The sequence below is a fragment of the Sciurus carolinensis genome, chromosome 17 (assembly GCF_902686445.1).
Source record: "Sciurus carolinensis chromosome 17, mSciCar1.2, whole genome shotgun sequence".
Lineage (NCBI taxonomy): Eukaryota > Metazoa > Chordata > Mammalia > Rodentia > Sciuridae > Sciurus > Sciurus carolinensis.
This window is the reverse complement of record NC_062229.1, coordinates 15,856,077-15,880,980: the sequence shown is the minus strand read 5'-3', so window position 1 is coordinate 15,880,980 and position 24,904 is coordinate 15,856,077. Positions and strand designations below refer to the sequence as shown.

The 24,904-nt window shown below is 59.0% G+C and overlaps 2 protein-coding genes across 4 annotated transcripts in view; one reads left to right on the top strand and one right to left on the bottom strand.

Annotated features, from left to right (window-relative positions):
* The window catches only part of Ptger1 (prostaglandin E receptor 1), a 7,209-nt gene extending 3,952 nt beyond the window's left edge, over nucleotides 1–3,257 (top strand). For both annotated transcript variants that reach the window (XM_047531165.1, XM_047531166.1), the window contains exon 3: nucleotides 24–3,257. In XM_047531165.1, coding sequence (XP_047387121.1) covers nucleotides 24–290 — 267 coding nt within the window. In that variant the 3' untranslated portion in view covers nucleotides 291–3,257. The remainder of the gene's footprint in view (nucleotides 1–23) is intronic.
* On the bottom strand, nucleotides 882–24,904 carry Pkn1 (protein kinase N1). 2 transcript variants are annotated; one of them, XM_047531160.1, is made up of 22 exons: nucleotides 24,681–24,904; nucleotides 19,895–20,189; nucleotides 18,358–18,509; nucleotides 17,008–17,143; nucleotides 13,758–13,903; nucleotides 13,179–13,392; nucleotides 12,197–12,391; nucleotides 9,066–9,175; nucleotides 8,838–8,981; nucleotides 5,708–5,783; nucleotides 5,473–5,614; nucleotides 5,294–5,387; nucleotides 4,182–4,261; nucleotides 4,028–4,103; nucleotides 3,851–3,942; nucleotides 2,541–2,717; nucleotides 2,345–2,407; nucleotides 2,189–2,265; nucleotides 1,957–2,099; nucleotides 1,646–1,753; nucleotides 1,482–1,562; nucleotides 882–1,147 (listed from the first exon to the last, which is right to left on the bottom strand). In XM_047531160.1, exons 1-22 carry the CDS (start codon nucleotides 24,699–24,701, stop codon nucleotides 944–946), a joined length of 2,826 nt encoding a protein of 941 aa, XP_047387116.1. In that variant the 5' UTR covers nucleotides 24,702–24,904; the 3' UTR covers nucleotides 882–943. The 2 variants fall into 2 exon arrangements, with proteins under 2 accessions (XP_047387116.1, XP_047387115.1); XM_047531159.1 differs by lacking the exon at nucleotides 24,681–24,904 and adding an exon at nucleotides 20,877–20,930.

Below are 24,904 nucleotides of genomic sequence, written 5' to 3'. Positions count from 1 at the left end.
CCCGCCCGTCTCTTTCCCCGCAGGTGTTGGTGGTGCTGGCCATCGGGGGCTGGAACTCCAACTCCCTGCAGCGGCCGCTATTTCTGGCCGTGCGCCTGGCCTCCTGGAACCAGATCCTGGACCCCTGGGTATACATCCTGCTGCGCCAGGCTGTGCTGCGCCAAGTGCTTCGCTTTCTGCCCCCAAGGGCTGGCGCCAAGGGCGGCCCCGCGGAGTTGGGCCTAACCCCGAGCACCTGGGAGGCCAGCTCTCTGCGCAGTTCCCGGCAGAGCGGTCTCAGCCACTTCTGAGTGCGCCCGAAGGCTAAGACAGCCCAAAGTGTTCAGCGCAGGGCCTTTGAGGAATATGGGGTTATGGCCCGTCGAGGCTGCAGCACACACTGGGGCCGCGTGGGGGCGGCAGAGGCTCCGCGTGCGCCTCGGGACCGCTGCAGCTCCGAGACTTGCCACGCGAGGGCGCGGCACCCGCCGCTCGGTCATCAAGCTGGGAATCCCGACGCCGAGCCAGAGTCACAGGAGCATGCGCATCATGCCAAGGCCGCAGCTCCTTGGGAGACTAGCGCAGAGTGTTGGGGGGCGGATACTTTCGGTCGCTGCGGTCGCCAAGACGGACTTTTACAACCATTCTGTCCATTATGACCCTGAGCTCCTCACAAACAGCCCCAAGACGCTATCCCCAACCCACGCACCATCGCGCCTCGAATTCCAAAGCCCCCAGCACGACCGATGCCCCTCCCATCGCGGCTTCCCACTCCCCCACCAGCCCTGAGTCCCACCCCCCTTGACCCTCTTCAAATGACCCCCATCGGTCTGCCCCATCTCCAAGCACGCCCACCACCCCCAACCCCAGTGCAGCGCACAAGAAGGGACAGGACGCAGGGCTGGGGCACACCCCAAAGGCCTTTTTAAAAACTAAGAGCTCGGGGGCAGGGGAGGGGAATGGGCTAGCAGCCGCCGGCCACGAAGTCGAAGTCCCGGAAAGCTGCCTGCTCGGTGGCAGTGAGGGGCCGCGCGTCGCGGGGTGGGCTCAGCGTGGGCGCCTCCCCGGTGAACTCCTCGTCGAAGTTGCTGACATCCGTGCGCCCCGAAAGCGTGGGCACGAAGGGTGGAGGCAGGCGCCGGGCCAGCAGGGCGTCCCAGCCCAGTGTCTGGGAAGCGGGAGAGGGAGGTCAGGATGGGAGGCTCAGGGCTGGTGTGGGGAGAGGCCGGCCCTGGGTTTGTGGGGGTCAGTGCAAGGTAGAGGATGGGGACGCTGGGGCTCAGGAACGATCACTGGAGGTGCCGACGGTCGGCGGGGGCAATGGGACTCACCCAGGACACTGCCCATGAGGCCGGCCTGGAGGGACTGGACCTCCACAGGACAGTGGGGGGAGGGGAGGGGAAATGGGAGCATCCAGGGCAGGTGAGGACGTGGAGGGACGGACACGGCCTGAGGGCCACAGGCCTGTCGGGTGGGAAGGATGGCCAGGCCCGGGGTCTCACCCTGAAGAAGGGCTGCTTCTTCACGTCTTCCGCGTCTCGCTCGCCGGACCCCAGCCTCCGCTCTGGATTCCTCCGCAGCAACTGGGGGCAAAGCTGCGTCAGGGCCTGGCTCCTGCTGCGCCCCCGCCCCCTCCCCGGCCGACCCCACCCCGGGCAGTCCTCACCCTCCGCATGATGCCGATGGCTTCAGCAGACAGGAAGCGGGGGTAGCGGACCTCATCATTGACGATGCTGTCAAACACCTCCTCCTCGTCATCCCCTGGGAATGGGGACTGGGGACAGGGGCAGGCTGACCGAGGCCCCTCTTTGGGATACCACCAGTCCCACCCGTACCCCTTGCTTTGGCGGGGCTGGCTTGTGCAGGGATGAGCCTCCCACTTCACCAGGGAGGCAAAGCCACGCCCTCACACACGGCAGGTGGCAGCAGCAAGCTCCTGCCCGCCCGCGAAGGGCACACTGGTGACCCGGGCCTCACCTCACCGACCAGCATCTCGTAGAGCAGCACGCCCAGCCCCCACCAGTCCACGGCCCGAGTGTAGGACGTGTCCGTCAGCACCTCGGGCGCCAGGAACTCCGGGGTCCCGCAGAACGTGCTGGTCCGGTCCCCGTAGCCCATCCCTGGAGCAGCAAGGCCAGGTGAGCTCAGAAGGTGGAGCAGCCAGCACGGCCTGCCCCTCCTCGGTCAGATCCCCATCCCAGTCCCTCACCCTCTTTGCAGAGGCCGAAGTCCGCGATCTTGACATAGCCCTCGGTGTCCAGGAGCAAATTGTCCAGCTTGAGGTCCCTGTGGGGTCAGAGGATGTAAGGCGGGTGGGCTGTGGGGAGGGGCTCGGGGCTGTGCGGCGGGAGGTGCCCCCACACACCTGTACACGATCTTATGTTCATGCAGAAACTGCAGCCCCAGGACCACGCAGGCCGAGTAGAAGCTGCGGGCAGAGCGGGCGGGTCAGGGAAGCCTGGCCCCGACCCGGAGGCCGGGAGGCAGGACCCCAGGGTGGAGGGGTGGCCAGGGGGTGGCGGCCCTCCGGGCTGCGGCTTGGGTCCTGGGCAGGGGCTCACACGGCTCGGGGCTCGGAGAACACGTCGCTGTGGATGTGCAGCATCAGGTCGCCGCCCGCTGAGTACTCCATGACGAAGCACACGTGCTCCGGCGTCTGGAAACAGCCGAAGAGGTTCACCAGGAACGGGTGTCCCGCGCTGGTCACCGCCGCCAAGATCCGCTTCTCACACATCAGGCTGGGAGAATAGGGGGGTGGGGCGGAGGTCAAGGGTCATGGCAACCCCTGACCCCGACCCCCACGCTCCCCAGTGTCCTCCTCTACCACAGATCTCACTGCACACTTTGGATAAGTTGCTTACTCTCTCTGACCGTCAGCAGCCTCATCTGCTAAGGAGAACCCAGCGTCCATCTGTCATCCCAGTAATGCCCATGACCTTCCTTTGGGGAACACAGGCCTGGCACAAGGCCCAGGTCAACTGGGGTGTTCCAACTCTTTGGCCAGGGATTGGTTCAGAGACGGGCAAGTCTAATCAAGGGGCCTGATACCAGGATTTCTACTGGGATTATTAAGGAACAAAGGCTAAAGCTGGTGGATGAGTCTCAAGCTGTCCGAGTACAGAGGTATCTTTGCCCTCTGGAGGGGAATGCAAGCCAAGCCCGCACACAAGAACACAGAACTGAGAAACCTCATCTAAGCACCTGGATACAGCCATGCCTGTATCAGAAGGCACTCACCCCTGGACTTTTCTGGTCCAGATCAATAAATTCCTGTTTGTTTAAACCTTTCTCGGTTGAGTGTCTGATTATTAAAAAGGTTGTTGGGAAGACTGGGGACAATCCAAGTACCTCTCTCGAGGGTTTACAGGGGTTAAGCACTGTTTAGAGTACTTCAGATGGATCCTCTCATTTAATCCACCCTGCAAGATGGATGTTATCATTCCCCTTTGATGGATCAGGAAACTGGAGTTCTGAAAGAAGAAGTGCCTTCCCCAGGTTCTCCAAGCACACCCAGCAGAGTTGGGATTTAAACCTGGGACCCTGATCCCAAAGCAGAGGCAGTGCAATGGCACCATTAATAACCCAGGCTTCAGAGCCTGAGTCCCTAGGTTCAATGCCGAACGCTGCTTACTGGCTGTGTGACTTTGGACAAACTGCTCAACCTCCCTGTGCCATCAGCAGAAAGGGGACTCTAACAGTCCTTACTGCTTGAGGGAACATTACTGAGCAACCGCTTTTTAAGTTGTTACTATTAAGTTCCAGTGGCTAATATGAGTCACTCTCGCTACAGCTTCCAAAACAGGATGGCTCTGCCTCTCATTTCCCAGAAGAAAAGACAGAGGTCCCCAGAGGGTCAGAGCAGGGTTCTTACCTCTCTACCTCATCTCGGGCCACAATGTCCCCTTTCTTCAAAGCCTTGATGGCGAACAGCTCCCCGCTGGACCGGAATTCAGAAAGCAGCACCTGGAGCCACAGGTGGCCTGAGTGGGCAGCCCAGGACCCAGTCGGACTGGACCCTCAGCCCCCAAGTCCTTGCTCTGCACCTCACCTTCCCAAAGTGACCCCGGCCAAGCACTGCCAGGAACTTGAAGTCCTCGAGGGTCAGAGGTGACTTCCTCAGAGGGCTGTGGAAAGAGGGCACGGTGGGGACAGGGATGGGGACGGCGGCAAGGCTGGGGAGGGGGGTTGGGGAGGGGCCTCACCTGCACAGGGCAGGGCCTGGGGTCTCCTGGGTTTCTGGAGGCGGCTCAGGAGTGCTGGCGGTTTCCTGGACGGGAGAGCTCTGTGTGGAGAGAGCAGGTCAGGTGGGAGCCAGATGCCCACATCCACAGGGACCCCAGGGGCTGCCCAGACCCCTGTCCCCATGCCCCGCACTCTTGGCCCTGGGACTTCTGCAGTCTCGCCTCTGAGGATGGCTCTGGTGGGCCGTGGCCGGACGCCTCCTCCCCTCTAAGCCTTTGATGGCGGCCACCTTTGCAGACGGTCAGCTGACCTCCGTGTTAAGCTGCAGAACCCCTAACGTGCCTGGGTGCTTTTCTCCCGGCCCCTTTTCTGGGGTGCCAGGGGTGGAACCCGGGGTGCTCCCCCATGGTCCACACCCCAGCCCTTTCTACTTTTTATTTTGAGACAGGCTCTCGCTGGGCTGCGAAGGCTGGCCTCGAACTCGCCACCCTCCTGCCTCAGCTTCCTGTGTGGCTGGGATCACAGGCAAGTGAAGGAATCTTTTGTGATCCAGAGTTCTATGGCATCCGACGCCAGTGTCCGCACAAGGTCCTGATGGGCAGGGCCATGCCCCTGCGTGTGCTGGCCACCTGGAGCCATTTCTGACTATGAGGCAGACGGGGACCAGCCGGCCCCAAAGCCGAAGGGACTCGCTACTGGTGGCAGCCTCTGCGGAAGACACCAGCCCACCCCTGACCTGGACCGGGCAGGACGACCCCATCCCCGTGGCAGGCTCCCTCGTGCCCACTCATGCGAGCGGCCCCTGTCTAGAGAATGGCGAGATCCAGTCCTCTGTCATTCACAGGAGGTGGGCGCCGAGGCCCAGCGACTCGTGTGGGTCGAGCAAGATCAGAAGGGCGATGGGACAGGGATGCAGGGAGCCTCTTCTTGGGGACAGTCCCCGGGCCTCGCCTGGGCAAGCGCCCACCACTGAGCCCGCCCCAGCCTGAACTCACGTCTTTAACCAGGACAGGAAGCCTGGCCCCAGTTCTACCAGACACGCTGTGTGCCCCCGGGAAACCGCCGGCTCTCTGACAGAGGACCAGGACGCCTGAGGCTGGCGGCGAGTGGGAGGGAAGAGACAGATGCCTACCAGGCTCGACGGGCTGGAAAGAAGGCCCGGCGGGCTCTTCTGGGGCGAGCTGTCCGAGTCGGCTCCGAGGTTCAGCTTCTCCACGGAGACGTCCCTGCAGCAGAGGGGAGGAGGGCGTGTCGAGGACCCGGCATGGGGAGCCACGGAGGCGGAGGCGGGGGCCCGGCCTCCCTCCTCACCCTGCAGGGCGGGCCTCGGAGCCGGGAGAAGCCCCGGGACTGAAGTTGCCCGTGGCCGTGGTGTTGGGAATGAGCCTCCGAAGCAGTCGCACCCACGTGGCAACGTCGATGTTCATCTGCCGGGCGCGCTGGAACGCCTTCCCTAGAAGACCAAGGCCGCGTCACCGTCACCGTCACCATCACCCTAGGGCCATTCCAGGTCCTGCCTCCCCCTGATCCTGGAGTGCACCCTCACCTTGCTGCTTGGAGAAGATTTTCTTCTGCCGTCGGAGTCGAGGGATCCTCTCGATGACAGGGTTACGGAAGGTGACCTGGGGGCAGGGACAAAGGCGAGGACCCCTGATCACTGAGGGCAGCGTGGTGAGGAGCCCTCAGGAGGCCGAGTGTGTCCGCCCGTGTGCTGTGGGTCCTGGCCACCATGTACTGCCTTCAACCCGGAGCGCCGGGTGACGGGGCACGGGCACCAGCCCCCTCGGCTTGCCTCCAGAGCCCCCCTGGACAGGAAAGCAGAAGGCAACCAGGCCCCCACTGGAGGGCAGGCTGGCCCAACGCCGCTGGCCTCTGAGCAGCAAACAGGTCCTGCCTTGCCTCCCGCCCTGAATCCCCAGATGTCACCTGATGCTATGGTTTCCATCTGGAGAGGCCCCCAGAGGCGCCTGTGTTAAAGGCTGGTCACCGGCCTTGGCACTCCTGGGAGGCGGGGCCTGATGGAAGGCAGTTAGGTCACCGTGGGCAGGCCCTGGACGGGATGCTAGGCCCCGGCCCCTCCGGCTCTCCTTGCTTCCAGCTGCCCTGCCATGATGTACTGTGCCACACAGGCCCGGGAATGGCCCCAAGCAACCATGGACCCAAACCATGAGCAAATGCATCTTTCATCTTTTTAAGTTGACTACCACAGGTATTTTGTCACAGTGGTGGAAAGCTGACTAACACCTGGGAACGTGCTAGAAATACAGATTCTCAGGCCCCCATCTTGGACCACTGAATCAGAAGCACCCCTCTGTTTCCAAAACCCCCTGGTTAATGCTCCAGTCTACCCACACAGGGAAACCACCGTCTAATCTTCCCAATTCTAACAACTCGCAGGTCTTGAAGTCCAGAACCACAGTATCCTATCCAGTCAGCACGCAGGGTGACTTCAATTCAAATGAGCTAAAACTGAAGTACACTCAAAACTTTGGTTCCTCCGTCACACTGGCCACACTGAGATAGGGAACATTCCAGCTACAACAGAATCCCATCCTGTGGGCTCTCGACAACAGAGCTGCAGCCAGTTCTGGGGGCTGCCGCGTCCTAGGGGCCTGGTGTCTCTCGTTTGTGTCCTGGTTTTGTGGTGTTGGGCACGGAACCCAGGGCCTTGGCACGCCCGGCGGGCCCTCTCCCACCCGGCCTCACTCCAGCCCATTACACTGGGTTTTGGACAGTTTTCCAAACAGAACAATTTCACTGCCCACCACCTGAAATCAGCCTTTCCTTCAATGACCAGGTCAGGTAAGAGCGTCTGGGTGAGGGTATGGAGACAGGAGGCACACAGATTCAGATGCAGAGAATTTTTCTTTTTTTTTTTTTGCCATGCTGTGGAAGGAACCCAGAACCTCACTGGTGTTAGGCACGCACTACCACCGAGTCCCACCGGGACCCACCCCGCTGGCTCCTCTGCTTCCCACACGAGCCCATCCTAGGTTGAAAATGTGGTAAGTTACTCAGAACTGAACGCCCCCAAGCCACCAAACGTCCCCCTCTGCCTCACTGCCCAAAACCTGTCAGAACCCCCCGCACCTGCAGTTGAGCAAAACCGCCCACCGCACACCTAAGTAATCAAAAGGCACCGAGCAGGCTGGGGAGATAGCTCAGCTGGTAGAGTGCTTGACTTGCTTGCCTTGCAAACACAAGGCCCTGAGTCCGATCCCCAGCACCACAAAAAAAAAAAAAAAAAAAAAAAAAAAAAAAAAAAGGCACTGAGCAGCTCAGGTGATGTACGGACTCCGGTACTGAGGGTCCCAATCAGGACGCTGGGAGCCCGGGAACGTGGCTTCTAAGGCAGGTGTTCTTTCCCACAGCACCGTCCAGTTGAAAAAGCGTTAGGCCCACACTGGGGAGGTCGCTCAGGGGCACAGCACCCCCGAGAAAGGAAGAAAAGGAGCGCGCATCCGCAGGGGCGTACCAAAGAGTTCACGGGGGAGATCTGGCTGATGAGGGGTCCAGAGGCTTGGCTTCTCCGCGCCTGTTTCCCCCTTCCCAAATCTAATCAGCAGTGCTCCTGTGTTCACGTGGCCAGGAGCTCAACACAGAGTCTGGCTCCACACTCCTCAGGGTCTGCTAAGGTGGTCACTCCACAGGGCTCCCACCAGGGGCTCTTGTCTGGAGATATATATATATATATGGACCTTTTTTGGTGGTTTGGTTTGGTACTAGGGATTAAACGCAAGGGCACTTTATCCCCAGTCCTTCCTGGTTTTTTTTAATCGCTTTTTGGTTGTTGATGGGCCTTTATTTATTTATATGTGGTGCTGAGAAGCGAGCCCAGTGCCTCACGTGTCAGGTGAGCGCTGTACCACTGAGCCCCAGCCCCAGCCCCAGCCCCAGCCCCAGCCCCAGCCCTTCCTATTTTTAGAGACTGGGTCTTGCTGAATTGCTGAGGATCTTGCTTAGCTGGTCTGGAACTCGAGATCCTGCTGCCTCAGCCTCCCTAGCCACTGCGCCCAGCTGGAGATATTTTCGACAGTCAAAACTGGAGCAAGAGTGGGCAGAGGTGCACTGGCATCCTGTCGGGGAGACCAGGGAGCATCCTACAGCGCACAGGATGCGCCCCACGGAGAATGATCCAGGACCCTCGCCTAAGTGTCTGCGGGAGAGTCTCCGCTGGACACGGCTCTGCAGCAATCTCCACGACACGCTGCCATGTGAGGTTTCTTTACCGGCGTGACAAAACTGTGTGATTTGTTCTTTCCCTCAGCGCTGGGGCTGGAAGCCAGGGCCTCAGGCAGACCAGTCACACACTCCACCACTGAGCCGCACCCGAGCCCACTTTTTTTTTTTTTTTAGAAAAACAGTTGGTCAGGGACCTGTTCTGAAAATGTCAGGCATTTCCATCTCTGTGCAAACACTGTGAGTATATTTCACACAGACAAGATGATAAAGTTAAAAAAAAGAACCACGTGAGGCGGCCATGCATCACTGAGCGGCGTCATCTTATGGGGCCGCCTCTATGTGGTCCGTCCATCGCCTCAGGACAGCCCAACCAGCGTCACTGATGAACTAACGAAGCAAGGTTCCAAGACCATCCCAAATGCGTCTTACCCTCCTAGAAAGCTGTGGGCGGGGGAGGCAGGAAGCATATTCTTGGGGTCAGGGTGGGGCTGTACCTCGGCCACCAGGCAGCCCTGGGGCTCCATGTCCAGCTGCACCTCATGCCTCTCGTTGTCCAGGAAATCCTCCAACTTCAGGAACTTGAGGGCACACAGGCCCCGCTGGTCCCGCCAGAACACCGCCAACTCCAGCTCCCGCGCCTCGAGGGAGAGGAACAGGGTCATCACCTGGGGTGTCCAAAGCCCAGAACTCCTCTGCCCCCGTTTGTCCCCAACACAGCTCACCCTCTCCAGCTCCAGGGTGAAGCTCTGGTCCCAAGCCTTGGGGCCACACGGCTTCCAGGAAGTCTGTCCCACCACCGTGTTATCAAGCTTGAGCACCGTGCTGACCTCACCTGCGACAGCAGAGCTGGGTCAGGAAACCAGGCAGGGTCTCTGGGGTCTCCTTTATTTCCCCTCTTGGTACCAGGGATTGAACCCGGGGGCGCCCTTTTTATGTTTCATTCAGAGACAGGGTCTCACGGAGTGGCTTAGCACCTCGCTCAGTTGCTGAGGCTGGCTTTGAACTCGCTACCCTCCTGCCTCAGCCTCTAGAGCTGTTGGGATTACAGGCAAGTGCCATGGTACCCGGCCTCTAGGACTGCCTTAAAGAAATCCCAATAACATTTTGCCTCACTATCTTGGCAAAGTTTTGAGTTTTGCCTTTGATGTTAAAGCCTTAATCCAGTTGATTTTTTTTCATATGGTGTGAGGTAGGGATCCAAATTCACTTTGTGTGTCTGGGGGTACTGGCGATGGAACCCAGGGACACTCCACCACTGAGCTATGTCCCAAATCCTTTTAAATTTTTCTAAGACTTGTGAGTCAGGGTCACACTAAATTGCCCAGGCTGGCCTCAACTTACAATTCTCCTGCCTCAGCCTCCTGAGTAGCTGAGATTACAGTTGTGCACCACCACGCCCAACCAAATTCACTTTTGTTCAGTACAGAAGTACCAGCAGTGTACCCCTAAGAATTTATCCTAAAAAATGCATATAGGTTTTATACTTCAGGAAATACACACGTATGCCTCTTATATAGTGGCCCTAAACTAGAAACATCCCACTGTCCACTAATAGGAGAGTACAGGTTGCACACTGCTAATATGAAACCCCAAATCTATAATGCTCCAAAATCTGAGACTTTTTGAGCACCAACCTGACACCAAAAAAAATGTAAACTTTTGAACTTAGTTTCATGCACAAGATTACTAAAACTATCACATAAAATTACCTTTGGGCTTTGTGTATAGAGTATATGAGACATAGATGAATTTTGTGTTTTGACTTGGGTCCCATCCCCAAGATATTTCATTATGTATATGCCAATTCTCCATAATTAAAAAAAAAAAAAACCTGTATTGTTGGAGATACACAGGTGCTAAATCTAAAAGGAAAGCAAGGAAATTACAACCATAAGTATCAGAAGACTAGTTACCTAGAGGATAAAGGGATTGGAATTGAACTGGGGAGAGGGCTTCCGGGAGGCTGGCAATATTCTATTTCTTTTTCTTTTTTTGGTACTGGGGATTGAACCCAGGGGTGCTTTACCACTGAGCTGCATCCTCAGACCTTTATAATTTTTTATTTTGAGACAGGTTCTTAGCTAAACCACTAAGTTGCCAAGGCTGGCCTCGAACTTGCAGTTTTCCTGCCTCCGTTTCCAGAGTCGCTGGGATTACAGGTGGCAACAGTCTATCTCTCAGCCTGGGTGGTGGTAACGTGTGTTTGTTCTACTGTCACTCCTCTCAGTTCTCTTGGTTTGGGTGGCTGGCTTTTGTTCTGTGGTGCGAGGGCACGACTCCCGAGCGTGCCAGGCAGGCACTCCACCACTGGGCCACAGCCCGCCTTGTACTCACATTTTTGTACACGTGTACGTTTTTCCTGTAACCATTTCTGAGCATACAGTTCTGTGGCACTGAGCAGGGTGACTGCCACCAGCCTCATCTCCAGAGCTCCTCTCCTTCCCAAACAGGAACTCCGTCCCCAGTACACACACCCTCCCCACTCCCTCACCCGAGGCCCCGCACCTGCCATTCTATTTTCTGACTTTATGAGTTAGACTCCGAGTGAAGTCACAGCGTATTAGTCTTTTTGTGACTGGTGACTCCACTTAGAATACTGTCCTGAAGGTTCATCCACGTTGTAGCATGCGACAGGATTTCCTTCTTTGTCAGGCTGAGTCATATTCCACTGTATGGCTACAGTACATTTTGTTATCCACTCATCCAGCAAAGGACACCTGGATGACTTCCACCTTCTGGCTATTGTGGAAAATGCCGCTATGGCTGGGCCTGATGGTGCACATCTGTAATCCCAGCAGCGCAGAAGACAGAGACAGGAGGATCCCAAGTTCAAGACCAGCTGCAGCGACTTAGTGAGGCCCCACGACACTTGGTGAGACTTTGTCTCAAAATATTAAAGAAAAAAAGGGTGGGGATGTGGTTCAGTGGTTAAGTCTATATACATGTGTGTATATATATATATATATATATAAATAAAAGATCTTGTTTTGCATGCCAGGTGCAGAGGCACATGCCTGTGATCCCTGTGGCTTGGAAGGCTGATGCAGGAAGATCATGAGTTCAAAGCCAGCCTCAGCAACTTACCGAGGCCCTAAGTAATTTAGGGAGACAATCACACTGCAGAAAATAAAAAAGGGCTGGGGATGTGGCTCAGTGGTAAAGTGCCCCTGGGTTCAATCCCAGGTACAAAAGAAAAATCTTCTACGATCCTTTTCTTTTTTCTTTCTTTTGCGGTGCTGGGGTTGAACCCAGGGACTTGTGCTTGTGAGGCAGGCGCTCTGCCCACTGAGCCATGTCCCCAGTCCTCTTCTAAGATCTGTTTCCATTCTTTTGGGTAAGTACCCAGAAGCAGAGTCACTGGGTCACATGATAATTCTGCTTATTTTTTGCAGCACTGGGGACAGAACCCAGGACTTCACAGAAGCTAGGTCAGTGCTCTCCTTGAGCCACAGCCCGGGCCACATTCTATGTTTTGAGAAGCATCGCGTTCTCCACAGAGGCTGTGCCCTTCATGTCCCACCACTGTGCCCGGAGGTGCCAATTTCTCCAGGTCCTCGCCACTACACCATGCTGCTCTGTTCTGTTGTTGCTGCTGTTCTTTTGATAATGGTCATCTGAAGCGGGGTATCCTGGCTGCTTTGTTTTGTCTTTCCTTTTTATGGCTTGTTTTCTTGAGACGGGGTCTGGCTCAGGTATTCAGCTGGCCTCACACTTGTGGTCCTCCTGCCTTGGCCTCCCACACAGCTGGGATTACAGACAGGCGCCACATGTGCACTGTTTTTAAAGTGTGAGAAACGTGGGGCGTCCAGGATCCCATCGATGCCCACCCCCAGGGCCCACGGTGCCCGCTCACTTGCGTTCTCAGCTTCTGCTTTGAGGCTGCTCCGGCCACTGAGGCTTCCACTTCGGCTGTAAAGGCCCCGAGCTGGGCGGCTTAGGAAGGTGGTGCGGCTGTCGGGGGTCCCCGGTACCCCAGCAGAGGGCGAGGGGTTCCAGGGGATGGTCTCTGGGAGGTCTCTGCAGCCCACCACACGCACCTCCAGGGTTCCTGCAGGAGGGATAGGATCATCAGGGGCCACAACAGGAGCAGGTTACGGGGGTTACAGGTGAAGGGGCATATCCCAGAAGTGCATCATACCATGGGGGCCCATAAAGGACAATCAGGGGAGGGGAGGGGGTCTAGAACAGGGATGGCTGTGCCCAGATGTGAGAACAGGGGATGGGAGCTCTAGGGGATCCAAGGAATAAGGTAGCACCCAGGGGTCTGGGGCAGAAACAGGTGAGCTGCTCTAGTTGAGACGGACTCAGGCAGAGGTCAGAGGTTCCAGGCTGAGGGATCTGTGGACCAGGAGGCTGGGGCTACAGGAAAAAGAAGGCAGGTGGAGAGGAGTGGGAGGGGGCGAACATTTAGGATCAGAAAGCAAAGTGGGGAGGAGCCAGGCTGCCAGTCACTGTGATCCCAGCGACTTTAGGAGGCTGCCACACATGGCAAGTTCGAGGTCAGTTTCAGCAACCTAGTGAGGCCCTAGGCAACTTAGTGAGACCCTGTCAAAATAAAATATAAAGAGGGCTGGGATGTGGCTCAGTGGTTAAGCACCCCTGGGTTCAATCTCCAATGCCAAAAAAAAAAAAAAGTGTGTGAAGCCCACCGCGCACGAGGGCTGTCTGTGGACCTCGGGTGCAGGAGGAGAGATGGAGTGGCAAGAGAAGGGAGGGGACAGAGGGACTGGACTCCAAGACTGCAACATGGATCCAGTTCAGCGGTCGGTCGCAGGCTAGGGAATATGCGGGGTCGGGGGCCCAGAGCCGCGGGGGTGGGGCAGAGCGGGGCCCACCTGTGAGCGGCGCCGGTTTGCACAGGGTGCTGTAGTGCATGGCGGGGAAGGGCCCGCTCAGGAGCGCGCTGAAGGCGGAGGATGAGGCCACGGCGAGCTCTTCGCGCAGCAGCCGTCCCTTGGGGTGGTCGGCAGGCAGCTCCCCGAGCCTTCGCTCCAGCGCCTCTCGGAGCAGCCCCAGCTTCTGGTTGGACTCGGTCAATTTCTCTTGGGCCTGCGGTGGGAAGGAAGGGTTGTGGGCGGGTCCGGCCCCGCCCCCAGCTTGGGTTCCTCCTCTCTAGGGGTTTCGACTTCAAACCCACTGTTGCCACCCTCGAGCTCCTAGTAAACCTGAGCCTCCCCCTTACTCAGGGCCCATCCCCTGCGGAGGCCACACCTCTTACCAAGGCCGAGGTCCTGCCCCATAATGGCCCTATTCCTAGCTGAAGCCCTGCCCCTCACTGAAGCCCCACCCATTGTTGAGGCCCCGCCCCATACCAATCAACGGCCTGCTGAGGCCCCGCCCCTCACCATGGCCTTTTCAGGCAGTCACTGCCCCTCACTGTAGCTCCGCCCATCGCCGACGCTCTACCCCCTCACCTCCCCGATGGCCTTGCGGTCCGGGGTCTTAGCGGAGCTGAGCAGGCGCAACACATTTTTGGCGCCCTCGGCCACCGCATGCTCCACTCGGAAGTGATGTCGCAGCTCCTCGATGCGGAGCTCTACAGCTCCCAGGTCTGGATCCCCTGTGGTGATGGCAGGCGGGACAGTGAGTGACCTGCAGCTCCCCAACCAATCGGGTCCCACACACGCAGCCAATGCACAAGCACAGCGCTGGTCACAGACATACCACCACCAGGACGCACTCGCTTCTCCCCAGGGGCAGTCGCGGGAACAGCCACACTGCCCCTCGCAGGCAGGCAGCCCCACTTTCAGCCAGACACAGGCACTCTTACCCAAACGCCCCACCCAGAGTGAGGGTCCTAGGGACACAGCCACCCAGGAGTCACTGTAATGAAACAGGCATGCTGTCAACCTAGGCTTAGGGACGGTCACATTGTAATGGTCCCTCTTCATTCCCAGCAGCATAGCGACAGGCACGCTGTCATCCAGGACAGTCACGGTATTATCCAGACAGGACAGCACATTTTTCACCCAGGGACTGTCACCCACAGGGACAGGGACATAAGTCACACTGTCATTAGACGCTGACACACATCACTCCCCACTGAAAAGTCACCATCCCGCTGTCACATCCTTAACCAGGCACAGAGACACCCGTGGGCATTTGGACAGTCATGGGGATACAATGACAGTGCACACGGTGCTGCTGGAGCAACAGGGGCAGTGCGAGGCTGCATGGCCGTGGGGCTCGGCCACATGGCGCAGCCTGTGGACACGGGGCCCTGGGGGTGGTTAGGGCCAGTGGAGTCGTGAGGGGCTCTGATAGAATTGAGGCCATTGAAGAGGCGCGACCAGGGCAGGTGCGGCCAGCAGCAGAGAGCTTGGTTGGCAAGCGCAAGGCCCTGGTCCATCCCCAGCACGGCCAAAGAGACAGACAGAGATCAGAGGGCCTGCCACGTGCGCTAGCTCAGGCACACGCTAGGACCTGGCCAGCAGGCGGCCATCCACAAGTCGGGAAGAAAGCCCTCACCCCACCACACTGTCACCCTGGTGGCAAACTTCCAGCCCGAGACTGAGAAAATAAATCTGTCAAGCATCAGTCTGTAGCCCTTTGTTACAGCAGCCCAATAAGCTGGACCGGTCACAGACGTGGGCATCGCCACCTGTCCCCTGCAGTGGAACACACTCGAATCACAAAGACGGTCACACTGGCACACAGGGAAACCAACACAGGCCGGACTGTCACAACACAGACGCAGCCCGTCACCTCGGCCCAGGGACACGCCATCACAGGGGCAGAGGGACCTGGTCGAAGGACAGGAATGACCTGATGCCCAAGCACAGAGCCAAGGAACGGGACGCAGTTACACTGCAGCAGAGATCCAGGGATCGCTCCAGCCCAGGGAGTCCAGGACGATCCGCAGCCACCTGGGCGAGGCACTGAGACGGGCCGAGCGGTGCCACCACTCCGGCTCGGAGGCAGGCTGCGTCACTGAGACCACAGACACCGGCGTCACAGAGACTGGGTGTCACACCGGGATGCAGGCACAGGGACAAGCCACAGCCCAACAGGAGACGGAGCTGCCCGACGGCAGGAGGAGCACACCCTGTCACACGGGTGCAGGAACCTGGTCACCCACAGGCACAGGTCGGACACGCCTGGCTGTGGCTGTCAGTCGCTAGGACGGTCCTGCGTCCTGGACAATGCCCCGGCCCGGAGCCTCGCCCTCGTCACACCGTACCCACGGATGCGTGGCGCCGTCCGAGTTGGGAACGGTGTAGAGTCACAGGGACACTGACGTTCACAGCATGTCACCTTCCCAACAGTCACCCAGGGGCTCCCAGGCCTGCTATTGCATGATGGTCAACACACCATGGGGACTTTCTGGGATAAAACCACGAGCCACTCACAGTGACAGCATCCAGAGGCAAAGGGCCACACTCACCGTCACAGGAAGTGAGAAGCCCACGCAGGCATTCACAGCACTGCGCACACAGGCCCGGACGCACACGCGTCCTCCCCAGCACAAGCCAGCAGCTGACCCTCCTCTACCCCTCTGGTCATTGTTTCTAGGACATGTAGCTGTCCCTTCATATCCACGGGGGACTGATTCCAGGATCCCCCTCGGGTACTGAAATCAAGTCCCTTTTATACAGTTGAGTAGATCTGCACGTGCACATCCTCCTGCAGACTTCAAACCACCTCCAAGTGACTTAAAACACACGTGTCACCCTGCACACGGATGTCACGACGCACCGTTTAGAGCGGCAGGAGACAGGTCCACACGCATTCAGTGGAGCACGAGTTCTCGCCTCAGTGTTTTCAACCTGTACTTGGTTGAACTTACAGATGGGGAACCCAGGGATAAGGGGCCAACTGTACATCACCCTTGTCCCCACCATGCAAGTCACCTGCATACGGACGGACCTTACCAGCAGTACAGCCACCACACACAGTACCCCAAGACCCTGACAGCACTGGGGCTGACAACCTCAACACAGCCAGCTCACTCATGTGCACACGCACACACATGCTCACGCACACACAGAGGACATCTGCAGTCCTCACGCATGGGAGCCAATACGACAAGGCCACCATCCTGTCCGAGGGCCACACGTTGCTTTTGTAAAGAGCTGGACGTTAAGCCTTTTCAGCTTTGTGGCCCACGGTGGCTCTGCCACCACTCCTCAGCTTCACTGATGTGGCATAAAAGTAGTCATAATGAAACACAGCATGGCCATGGGCAGACACGATGGCACATGCCTGTAATTCCAGCAACTCTGGAGGCTGAAGCAGGAGGATCACAATTGTGAGGCCAGCCTCAGAAACTCAGTGAGATCCTGTCTCAAAATAAAAAAATTAAAAGAGGTGGGGATGTAGCTCGGTGGGAAAGCACCCCTAGGTTCAATCCCCAATACCAAAAAAAGAAAGAAATCGGGTTGGCTGTATACCCTAAAAACTGTGTGTGTGTGTGAGTGTGTGTGTGTGTATAGACACACACACACATACATATACACACACACATACAGGTGGATTTGGCCTAAGAATGAGAGTTAACTAAAACCTATTTAGTCCAAATCTTAAAATGGGACAAAATTTCAAACAGACCCAGAACAGGTCCCAGTGACACAGGGGAGTCACAGTACCTGCCTTCTTGCCCCAGAAAAGGATGCTCTGTGGGGCTGCAGATTGAAGCCCTAAGTTATCTCAGGGTGAGGGACGTACCTTGGGCCTCATCTGAGGCGACCTGGCTCTCCAGCTGGCCAGCCTGCAGTGCCCGGCGGAGCTGCATGCGGATGATGTCAATCTTGGTCTTACTGTCCTGCAGCATCTGCTGGGCTGTCAGCAGCAGCTTCCGGTCCTGCAGGCAGAGATGGGTTATGAGAGGAAGGCTGGAGGGCTGGTTCTCCATGCCACAGAGACCCTGGGTGGCTGCGTGAGAGTGTTTATGTTAGGTACAACAGCACACACTCCCATAAAGTCCCGAAACAGAGAAGTAATATAGTTCATGGGGTTTAAATCCTCGCTCTGGCCCCAAAAGCTGTGTGAGCTCAGGCGTGCCACTCAGCCTCTCTGTGCTTCAGTCGCCTTCTCTTCCGAGTAATAACTGACTGAACGAGCTGGCCCGTGTTGGGTGCAGAGCCGAGCCTGGCTGATGTCTGCACTGGCTGTTAGCATGACGTGCACGTGGGGAGGTGGTCCCAAGGCCACATACAAAAGGCTAACACCGCGTTTATGTAGACGTGCAGAACAGGTGTCCACACACACAGAATTCCAATCAGCTGTTGCCAGGGGCTGGGGGAGGGAATGGGGATGACTACTAATGGAGACGGTTTCCTTGCAGGGGGTTGGAATGTTCTGGACTAGACAGAGGTGCTGGCTGCACTATCTCCAGTGCCCCTAACGCCACTGACTTTTACACTTTAAAATGGGTAAAGCGGTGAGCCGGGCGTGGCGGTGCGTGCCTGGTATCCGTGTCTCAGGAGGCTGAGGCAGGAGGATGGCAAGTTCAAGGCCTGCTTGGGTCACTTAGTGGGGCCCTGCCTCAAAATAAAAATTTAAGACAAAAGGCTGGTGGTGAAGTTCAGAGGCAGAGCAACCTGGGTTCAACTCCCAGCACCACAAAAATAAGTAAGTAGATACAACAGTTGGAAATAAAAAACGATGAACGCCTCTGCTTGGGATATGAGTTTCCTTTGTGGTGCTGTGGGGGGACCCAGGGCCGTGCACACGTTAAGCACATGCTCTACCCCTGAGCTGCACCCCAAGCCCTGAGGTCTGTCCTGGTGCCTCCTCAGCCTCCCTCACACCTGACCTCTCAGGCACCCATCTACCTCCCCTTACCCTTCTGCCCTGAGGTCCTCCCCAGAAGCTGAGCAAAGGCCAGCCCCGAGCTGTGCCTCCCAACTGAGCTAAAGTCGCTCCTTTTTTTTTTTTTAAATAAACGATCCAGTCTGGTGTTCAGTTACAGTGACAGATAATGGTCAAAGAAGACGTGCATGTCCCTGTGTGCACACACGCGGCATGCCGGTGCACACGTGGGCGTGCACAGGCAAGTGTGTACGTGGCACCCACCTTGGTGCTGCCGTTGCTGTAGGTCTGGATCATGTTCTCCGCCCCCTGCTTCACCTTCTGCTCTATGGCCAGCTGTTTCTCCAGCCCTGCCACAAGGCTCAGGTTGGTGGCCGAGCAGGCAGAGCCGCCTGTACCTGGGGACTGGGGGCCATCTGGAGAGAACAAGAGGAGAAGCAGTCACCAGGGCCGTCACGGAGCTCTGCCTGGAGGTGCTGTGCCCGCTGTGAGGACCCGCCCTCAGCCCAGCTGGGATGCCACCCGGCACAGTGGGCGGGACATCAGGGCCAGAGGTCCTGCTACCCAGCCCTCCCAGGGAAACCCCTGGGGGCTGGGGTCGGGTCAGAATGCGTGAGGGTGGGGCGCAGGCAGGTGAGTGCCTGCCTCTGGGGTCTGCTGTTTGAAAGGCCCTGTGCGTGTGCTGGTGTCTGTGAGCCACCAGGTGTCACCCTCAGTGCTGGTGCAACTGTGCGGGGCCCCAGGAGGCAGGACGACCGAGGGAGACGGGGTCGGGCTGCCTCTGCCCGGGCACAGCCAGCTCAGGCCTCCAGTGCTGGCGCGGCCGAGTGAGCCTCTGGGTGTCGGCACAGCCAGACGCAGGGTCTGCTCAGTCTCCCAGGGGTGGTGTGAGGGAGGCGGCTGGGGCTGCCAAGTGACCCCGTGAGACTCTGGGTGTTGGCTGAAGTGCCCCTGCGTGCTGGGCACGTTGACGGGCTGTGTGTGGAAGTGCTGGGCACTGGTGTGAGGAGCGTGTGTCCCTCAGTCTTGTCTGGCAGTAGACGTAAGTCTCTGGCTGTTGAGGGGACTCTGCGTTTGCCAGGGTGGGGCGGCCCTGTTTCTCTGGGTGCTGGGTGGGAGTGTGCGGGTCTTTGGGTGTTGCCATGACTGAGCGAGTCTCTGGGGTTCAGAGTCTCTGGGTGTTGGGTGTTGTGACTGATGTGTGTCTCTCTGGGTGGTATGTGACAGTGTGCATGTTCTGGGGTGCCATCCAGCCGTCGGGTGACTGTAAAAATCTTTAGTTGTAAGATGAAAAAGTCCTGGAGACCTGTCACAGAGCAGTGTGAACACACTAAACTCTAGCAAACTGCACTTAAAATGGTAGATTCTATGTTGTTTTATAATCGCAATTAAAAATAAAAATAAATTTTTTTACATATTAAAAAAGAGGGGTCGGGAGTGGACCTCAGTGGCAAAATGCTGGCCTCACAAGCACGAGGACCGGGTTCCATCCCAGCACCACGAAAATAAGAAATAAAAGGCAAAGTCTTCGGGTGTCACGCAGGGGTTGCGTGGTGTCCTGGGAATCTGGTGAACACGGGCGCGTCTTGGTGTGTCTGGGAGTTGGTGAGTGTGCGGCTGTGTGCGGCCCTGGGAGGGGTCCGGGCGTGGCTGGGGGGCGCCGGCGACCGCGTGGGGCAGGAGCTGGCCGTGGCTGAGAGCTGGCAGGCAGGGGTGCAGTGGCCCGGTGCCTCCCGGGTGCCAGGCAGCTGGCCGGCTGGGATCTGGGGTCCCCCACGGGCCTGCGTCCAGGGCGCCTCACCGCCAGTGGGCTCGGGCAGCACCACGTGGGCATGTAGCTCCTGCAGCTGCTGGTGCAGCAGGTCCAGGCGGCGCGAGGAGCCGCGCAGCAGCAGCTCCACGGGGCCCAGGCTGCGGCCCAGGTCGGTGGTGGCGCGCCGCAGGTTCTCGGCGCCCTCCTTCAGCTTCAGCTCCTTGCGGATCTCCCGCCGCAGCCGCTCGCGCTCCAGCTCCAGCTGCTGCTGCACCCCGGGGGCCGCCAGGTCTGCCCCCGCCAGGCCCAGCTGCTCCAGCAGGGACCAGCCGCGCGGCTCGCTCTGAGGGGGACACGGCAGGTCAGGCAGGGGGACTCGGGTGCAGCCTCCCACCGCACAGCCACCCCGGCCCGACGGTCACCCTGCACAGACGCTCCCAGGACAAGGCCTACTGGACCTGGGCCCAAGGTTGGGGCGCGAGACGAGGCTCTCTCCCTGATCCCCCAGAGAGCAGGCCGAGAGCAGGGTCTGCCTCCTTCCCTGTCCCCTCGGCCCAGGGGACCCCGGGTACGGCCTGCCTCCCTTCATCTGTCCTTGATGCAGTGGGACCCAGGGCCGAGCCTACTGCCCCCAACTCTGCCCCCACAGAGGGGTCCTGAGGGAAGATGCCTCTCCCCACTGATGCACCCCAACCAGGAGGTCCCGGTGTTCCTGCTGCTGTACCCCAAACTAGGAAGTCCCAGGGACAGGCCCCACGTCCTAAGGTATCTTCAAACTAGGAGGTCCCAAAAGTAGACCCTGTCTTCCCTCCTGCCTCCTAAAACCGGAACCCCAAAGGGCAGACCCCATCTCCTTCCCATCTCCCAACCTGTGAGCCTGACAGCCCCAGATATGTTTACCCTCCGCGCAGAACTGACAACGCCACATCCCCTTCCCTAGTCCTAAACCAAGAGGTACCTGGGGCAGGGCCTCCAGCTAGTGCTCCTGGGATCCCCTTCCACCCACACCCACAGGGACCCCAGTCCCCACCTCCAGCTCCTGCTCCGTAGGGGGATCGGCCTCCGCCATCCTGGGTCCAGGCTGAGGGTCCCGCCCTCTTCCGGAACCTCAGCCCTGCCAGGGCCTCTGGGCCACCACTTCCTCTTTCCTGCCAACTCCCGGCACCCCTTGCGCCAGGCCAGCTCTGGGGCATCTAAGAGGACCTTCCCTCAGCAGCCCCTTCAGGGCCTTGCCTGCTTCTCCAGAGGCAACCCAGGGGCAGCTCTCACTCCCGGTGCCAAGCAAATGTCCACAGTATATATACCCAAAGTATATACGTGGCAAAAACGTTCCCACAAGGGTGCACGGGCTCCAGAGGACAAGGTGAGTGAGCACACGCTTTCATATGTCTACAGAAATGTGCCCAGAACACAGGATCACAAGGGCGTGCACACTTACAGGTCTGCAGGTGTACCCATGGAACCTGGGCTCCTGGGTGCACAGAAGACAGGCTCGCAACGGGCTGGGGTGACGCCGTGCCAGCTTGCCTAGCATGCAGAGGGTGCTGGGTTCCGTCCCCGGCACCACACACACACACACACACACACACACACAGGTGCACAAGTGTGTGCTCACGAGTATGTGAACACTCCTACACCTGCAGGTGTGCAGGCTCACACAAGTACCCACATGCATACCTATGTATGTGTGCACAGAACAAGGGCTCGTAACACCTTCCACACATGTGTGCACACTCCTATGCCAACCTGCAGGCACCTTATGTGCACATGCTATGAATTCTTATCTGGGTCACCCAGACCCATGCAGTGCACACTCCACCGGCCCGAGTGGACACAGCTCACGTGCTTGTGCACGCACGCACAGTTCTCCAGGCCCCACAGCACACCCACGTTCCCACAGCCTCCAGCGCCGGCACTACCTGTCCCCAGGCACACCCTCCCACCCGCCTCTTGTCCCCAGCTTCCCCTTTGGGGTCAGAACAGGCAGTCCTGCAGAGGCCTGGCCCGCTTCCTGCAGACGGGCTGTCCCCACTTCCTGCTTCCTCCCTGTCCAGACGTCCACTGCTGCTGGCCACAGTGCCGAGGCCTAGGGGCCTCACCAGTCCAGTGGCACCTCCCTCAGGCCGGCACTATGAGCAGACAGCCCTGGGGGGCTGGGACAAGAAAGTCCTCCAAACAAGCAGCCCACAGACTACTTGCTGAACACACAGTAAAAAGCTCAGCTGTTCATTAAAGGTCCAGGCTGGGGTGGGGCTCAGCGGAGGAGCACTTGCCTAGCACACCCCAGGCCCTGGTTTCATCCCCAGCACTGCAGAAAATAACAGCCATTACTACAAACCTCCCCCAGGGTCTCGACTGGCACAGTTCTGTGACATCGGTGCCATGTCGACCCATCTTCAAGATGAAGAAACTGAGGTCCAGAGCAATGCTGTAACTTGCCCCAGGGGCCCAGGGACAACAGAAAGCAGGGCCAAGATTTAAAATGAGAACTCCCAGAATCCCAACCCCAACTGGAAGGTCCCCACGTGCATTATATGCCCTGGCTGTGACAATCTGTTTCGCGGATGAGGAAAGCCATCCCTGGCTCCTGACTTGGGGGCAGCTGCCCCCAGGCTGGACCGTCACAGGCCAAGAGCCTACCTCCACCACCAACCCTGCCATCCCTCACCACACACCTGAGCAGCTCCGGTGCTCCCCCTTCACACAGGAGGAAAGAGATTTTGTCCTCACCCCCAGGGGACATGTGGCAATATCTGGAGACATTTTGGTTGTCACCCCTGGGGGTGTGGAGGTGGCATCTCTCAGGACAATTCCAGGAATGTTGCTCAACATCCATGGTGCACAGGACAGCCCCCACCACAAAGAATGACTGCCCACCCAGCGCTGCCCGGGCCTGTCTCGCCCCCCTCGAGTCTCTCTTAGGCCCCTTTCCCCTGGCAGAATGGAGGCTCGAGAAGTGAAGGCACTTGGCCCAGGACATACAGTTTGGATGGAATTGAAACCTAGGCTCACCTAATACCACCCGGGCCCAGCTGGGCTCCACCCACCACCCCACTGCCAGCCCCACCCTGTCCCCAGCAGGCACAGCAGACATAGCCAGGAGCAGGGCCAGTTCAAACGGGGGAAGTCCAGGCAGAGAGGAGGAGTGACCTCCCTCAGCCCCACCTCCAACAGCTGAGGCCTGAGAATATGCAAAGCAGGGAGGGAGGCCGGGCCTCCTGAATCCTCCTCCCTTGGGTGACTCACTGCTACCCAGGGGCACGGGGTCACCTGAGGGCCAGAAAGGCAAACCCAGGAATCTGGCCTGGCATGGCCTTGGAGAATCCATACTCCACCTCTCACCCTGGAGCAGGAGACAGCAGACCCAGAGTGCCCACCTCCCAGAATTCCCCTCTCCCCAGAGCAGCCAGGGACGTAGACCCCTACGTCCTGAGATTTCAATGCCTTGGGCGTTTCAGGAATCTGAACAGGACATCCGTTTGCCGGACACAGAATAGACAGGCACACACTGAGACAGAGGGACAGGGCAGCATGTCCAAGCAGCCACAAGAAAGGGATGACCAGGAGGGGAGAAGAGTAGGCAAGAGGCAGGGACAGGGACCAGGGCATGGGTCCAGCCTCATTCCAGGAATCACAGCCTCCATGTGGGTCATGTGTGGTACACACTAAGCGCATGCACGCGCCAGGGGACTCCTACACGGCCCTTCCTGGACTGTGGGTGGAGGCAGGGACCCAGGCCCATCCCAGCCCCGAGGTCTGACCTTGTGTGATCGGCAACACCAGATACGCCCAGCTCCTCGGCAAGGCTGGCAGGCCATCAGCAGGACTGGGGGAAGGGGCACAGGGAAGACACAGAGGGGACGGAGGCAGGTACAGAAGATGGAAACCTGGTTACACAGCAACCACAGGACAATGGACTGAATGGTGAAGCACCAGTGGAGGCACCAGCAGCGAAAGTCTCAGATTTGGGTCACTGAACCAAAGAGGGTCGGAGGTCATGGAGGCCCAGATTGTGATGGGATGGGAAGGTGAGTCCAGGACAGTGATGCCCACCAAGTGGCACCAGGCAACCTGGCCGAGCAGCAGGCTGGTGCCAGTCAGGTCTCTGGGTTTGGGGGTGGGGGGGTGACCCAGCCTTGCCACCCATGCATATAGGTGGGATTCTAGGTATGGGAGCATCCTGGTCTGTTGATCTGGACACTTCCCACCTGGGATAAGTTTCCACCAGGCAGCCTCTGGCAGCCTGAAGGGCGGGTGAGGGGGTCCCCAGTTCCCTAATCTAATGAGGTGACTCCGACGCTTCCGCCAACAGGTGCCTATCTGGGTGGCGTCGGGACCATCGTAAAGCTCGGTCTGGAGGCGGAGGTGGGGGGTGGCCAGAGCTTTGCTGTGCGGGGGAGGGGCACGAGCCGGGCAGCCTCCTCCCCTCCCGGGGCACCGCGCCAGACACCTGTCCCAGGTGAAGCGGCACCTGCCAGGAATCGAATGCTGAGGAGGGGGATGAAGGGGGGACCAGAGACACCCGGACGCACAGCCAGCCACAGACACCCGAAGGGGGCCTCCACTGCGCCCCCTCAAATTCTCAGGGAGAGGGCGCGAGGTTGGAGGTGCGGCAGGAGCCTCTGGACAGCACCCGCTCCTCGGATCCCGTCTGTGCCTCCACCTGCCAAGAAGGGGGCCGCGCTGGCTCCCCGGTCCCGGCCCAGGGAGCGAGCTCCGGGCGCTAGGGAGGTCCCCGTCCTCGCCGCCCGGGTCCCGGGCGCCCCGGCAGCTCCCGGGCGGGGTCCCGGGCGCCGTCCCGCCGCCCCGCGGGTGCGGACGCAGGTGCGCCTACCTGCACGGCGTCGCTGGCCATGTCCTCCTGCCGCCCGCCAGGGGTCCCCGCGCGGAGGGAGGGGCGGCGAGAGGAGCGCGCGTGCGCCCCGTGCGGGGCGGGGAGGGGGCGGGCGCGGGCGCGGCGCGACCCTCCCCAGGCGCGCGGCCCGCTCCGGCCTGCTCCGCTCGGGCCCCGCCTGGTCAGGCCGCCGCGTCCGCGCGCCGCGCCCTCCGGCCCCAGCG

Excerpts from the sequence above, each read along its gene's own strand:
- Pkn1 (XM_047531159.1), bottom strand. The coding sequence starts at position 20,915 with ATGGCGGAGGCCGATCCCCCTACGGAGCAGGAGCTGGAG. Across the intron at positions 5,615-5,707 it reads AATCTTCTCCAAGCAGCAAG|GGAAGGCGTTCCAGCGCGCC; the intron begins GTGAGGGTGCAC and ends TTGGTCTTCTAG. Across the intron at positions 1,563-1,645 it reads CCATCGGCATCATGCGGAGG|TTGCTGCGGAGGAATCCAGA; the intron begins GTGAGGACTGCC and ends CTTTGCCCCCAG.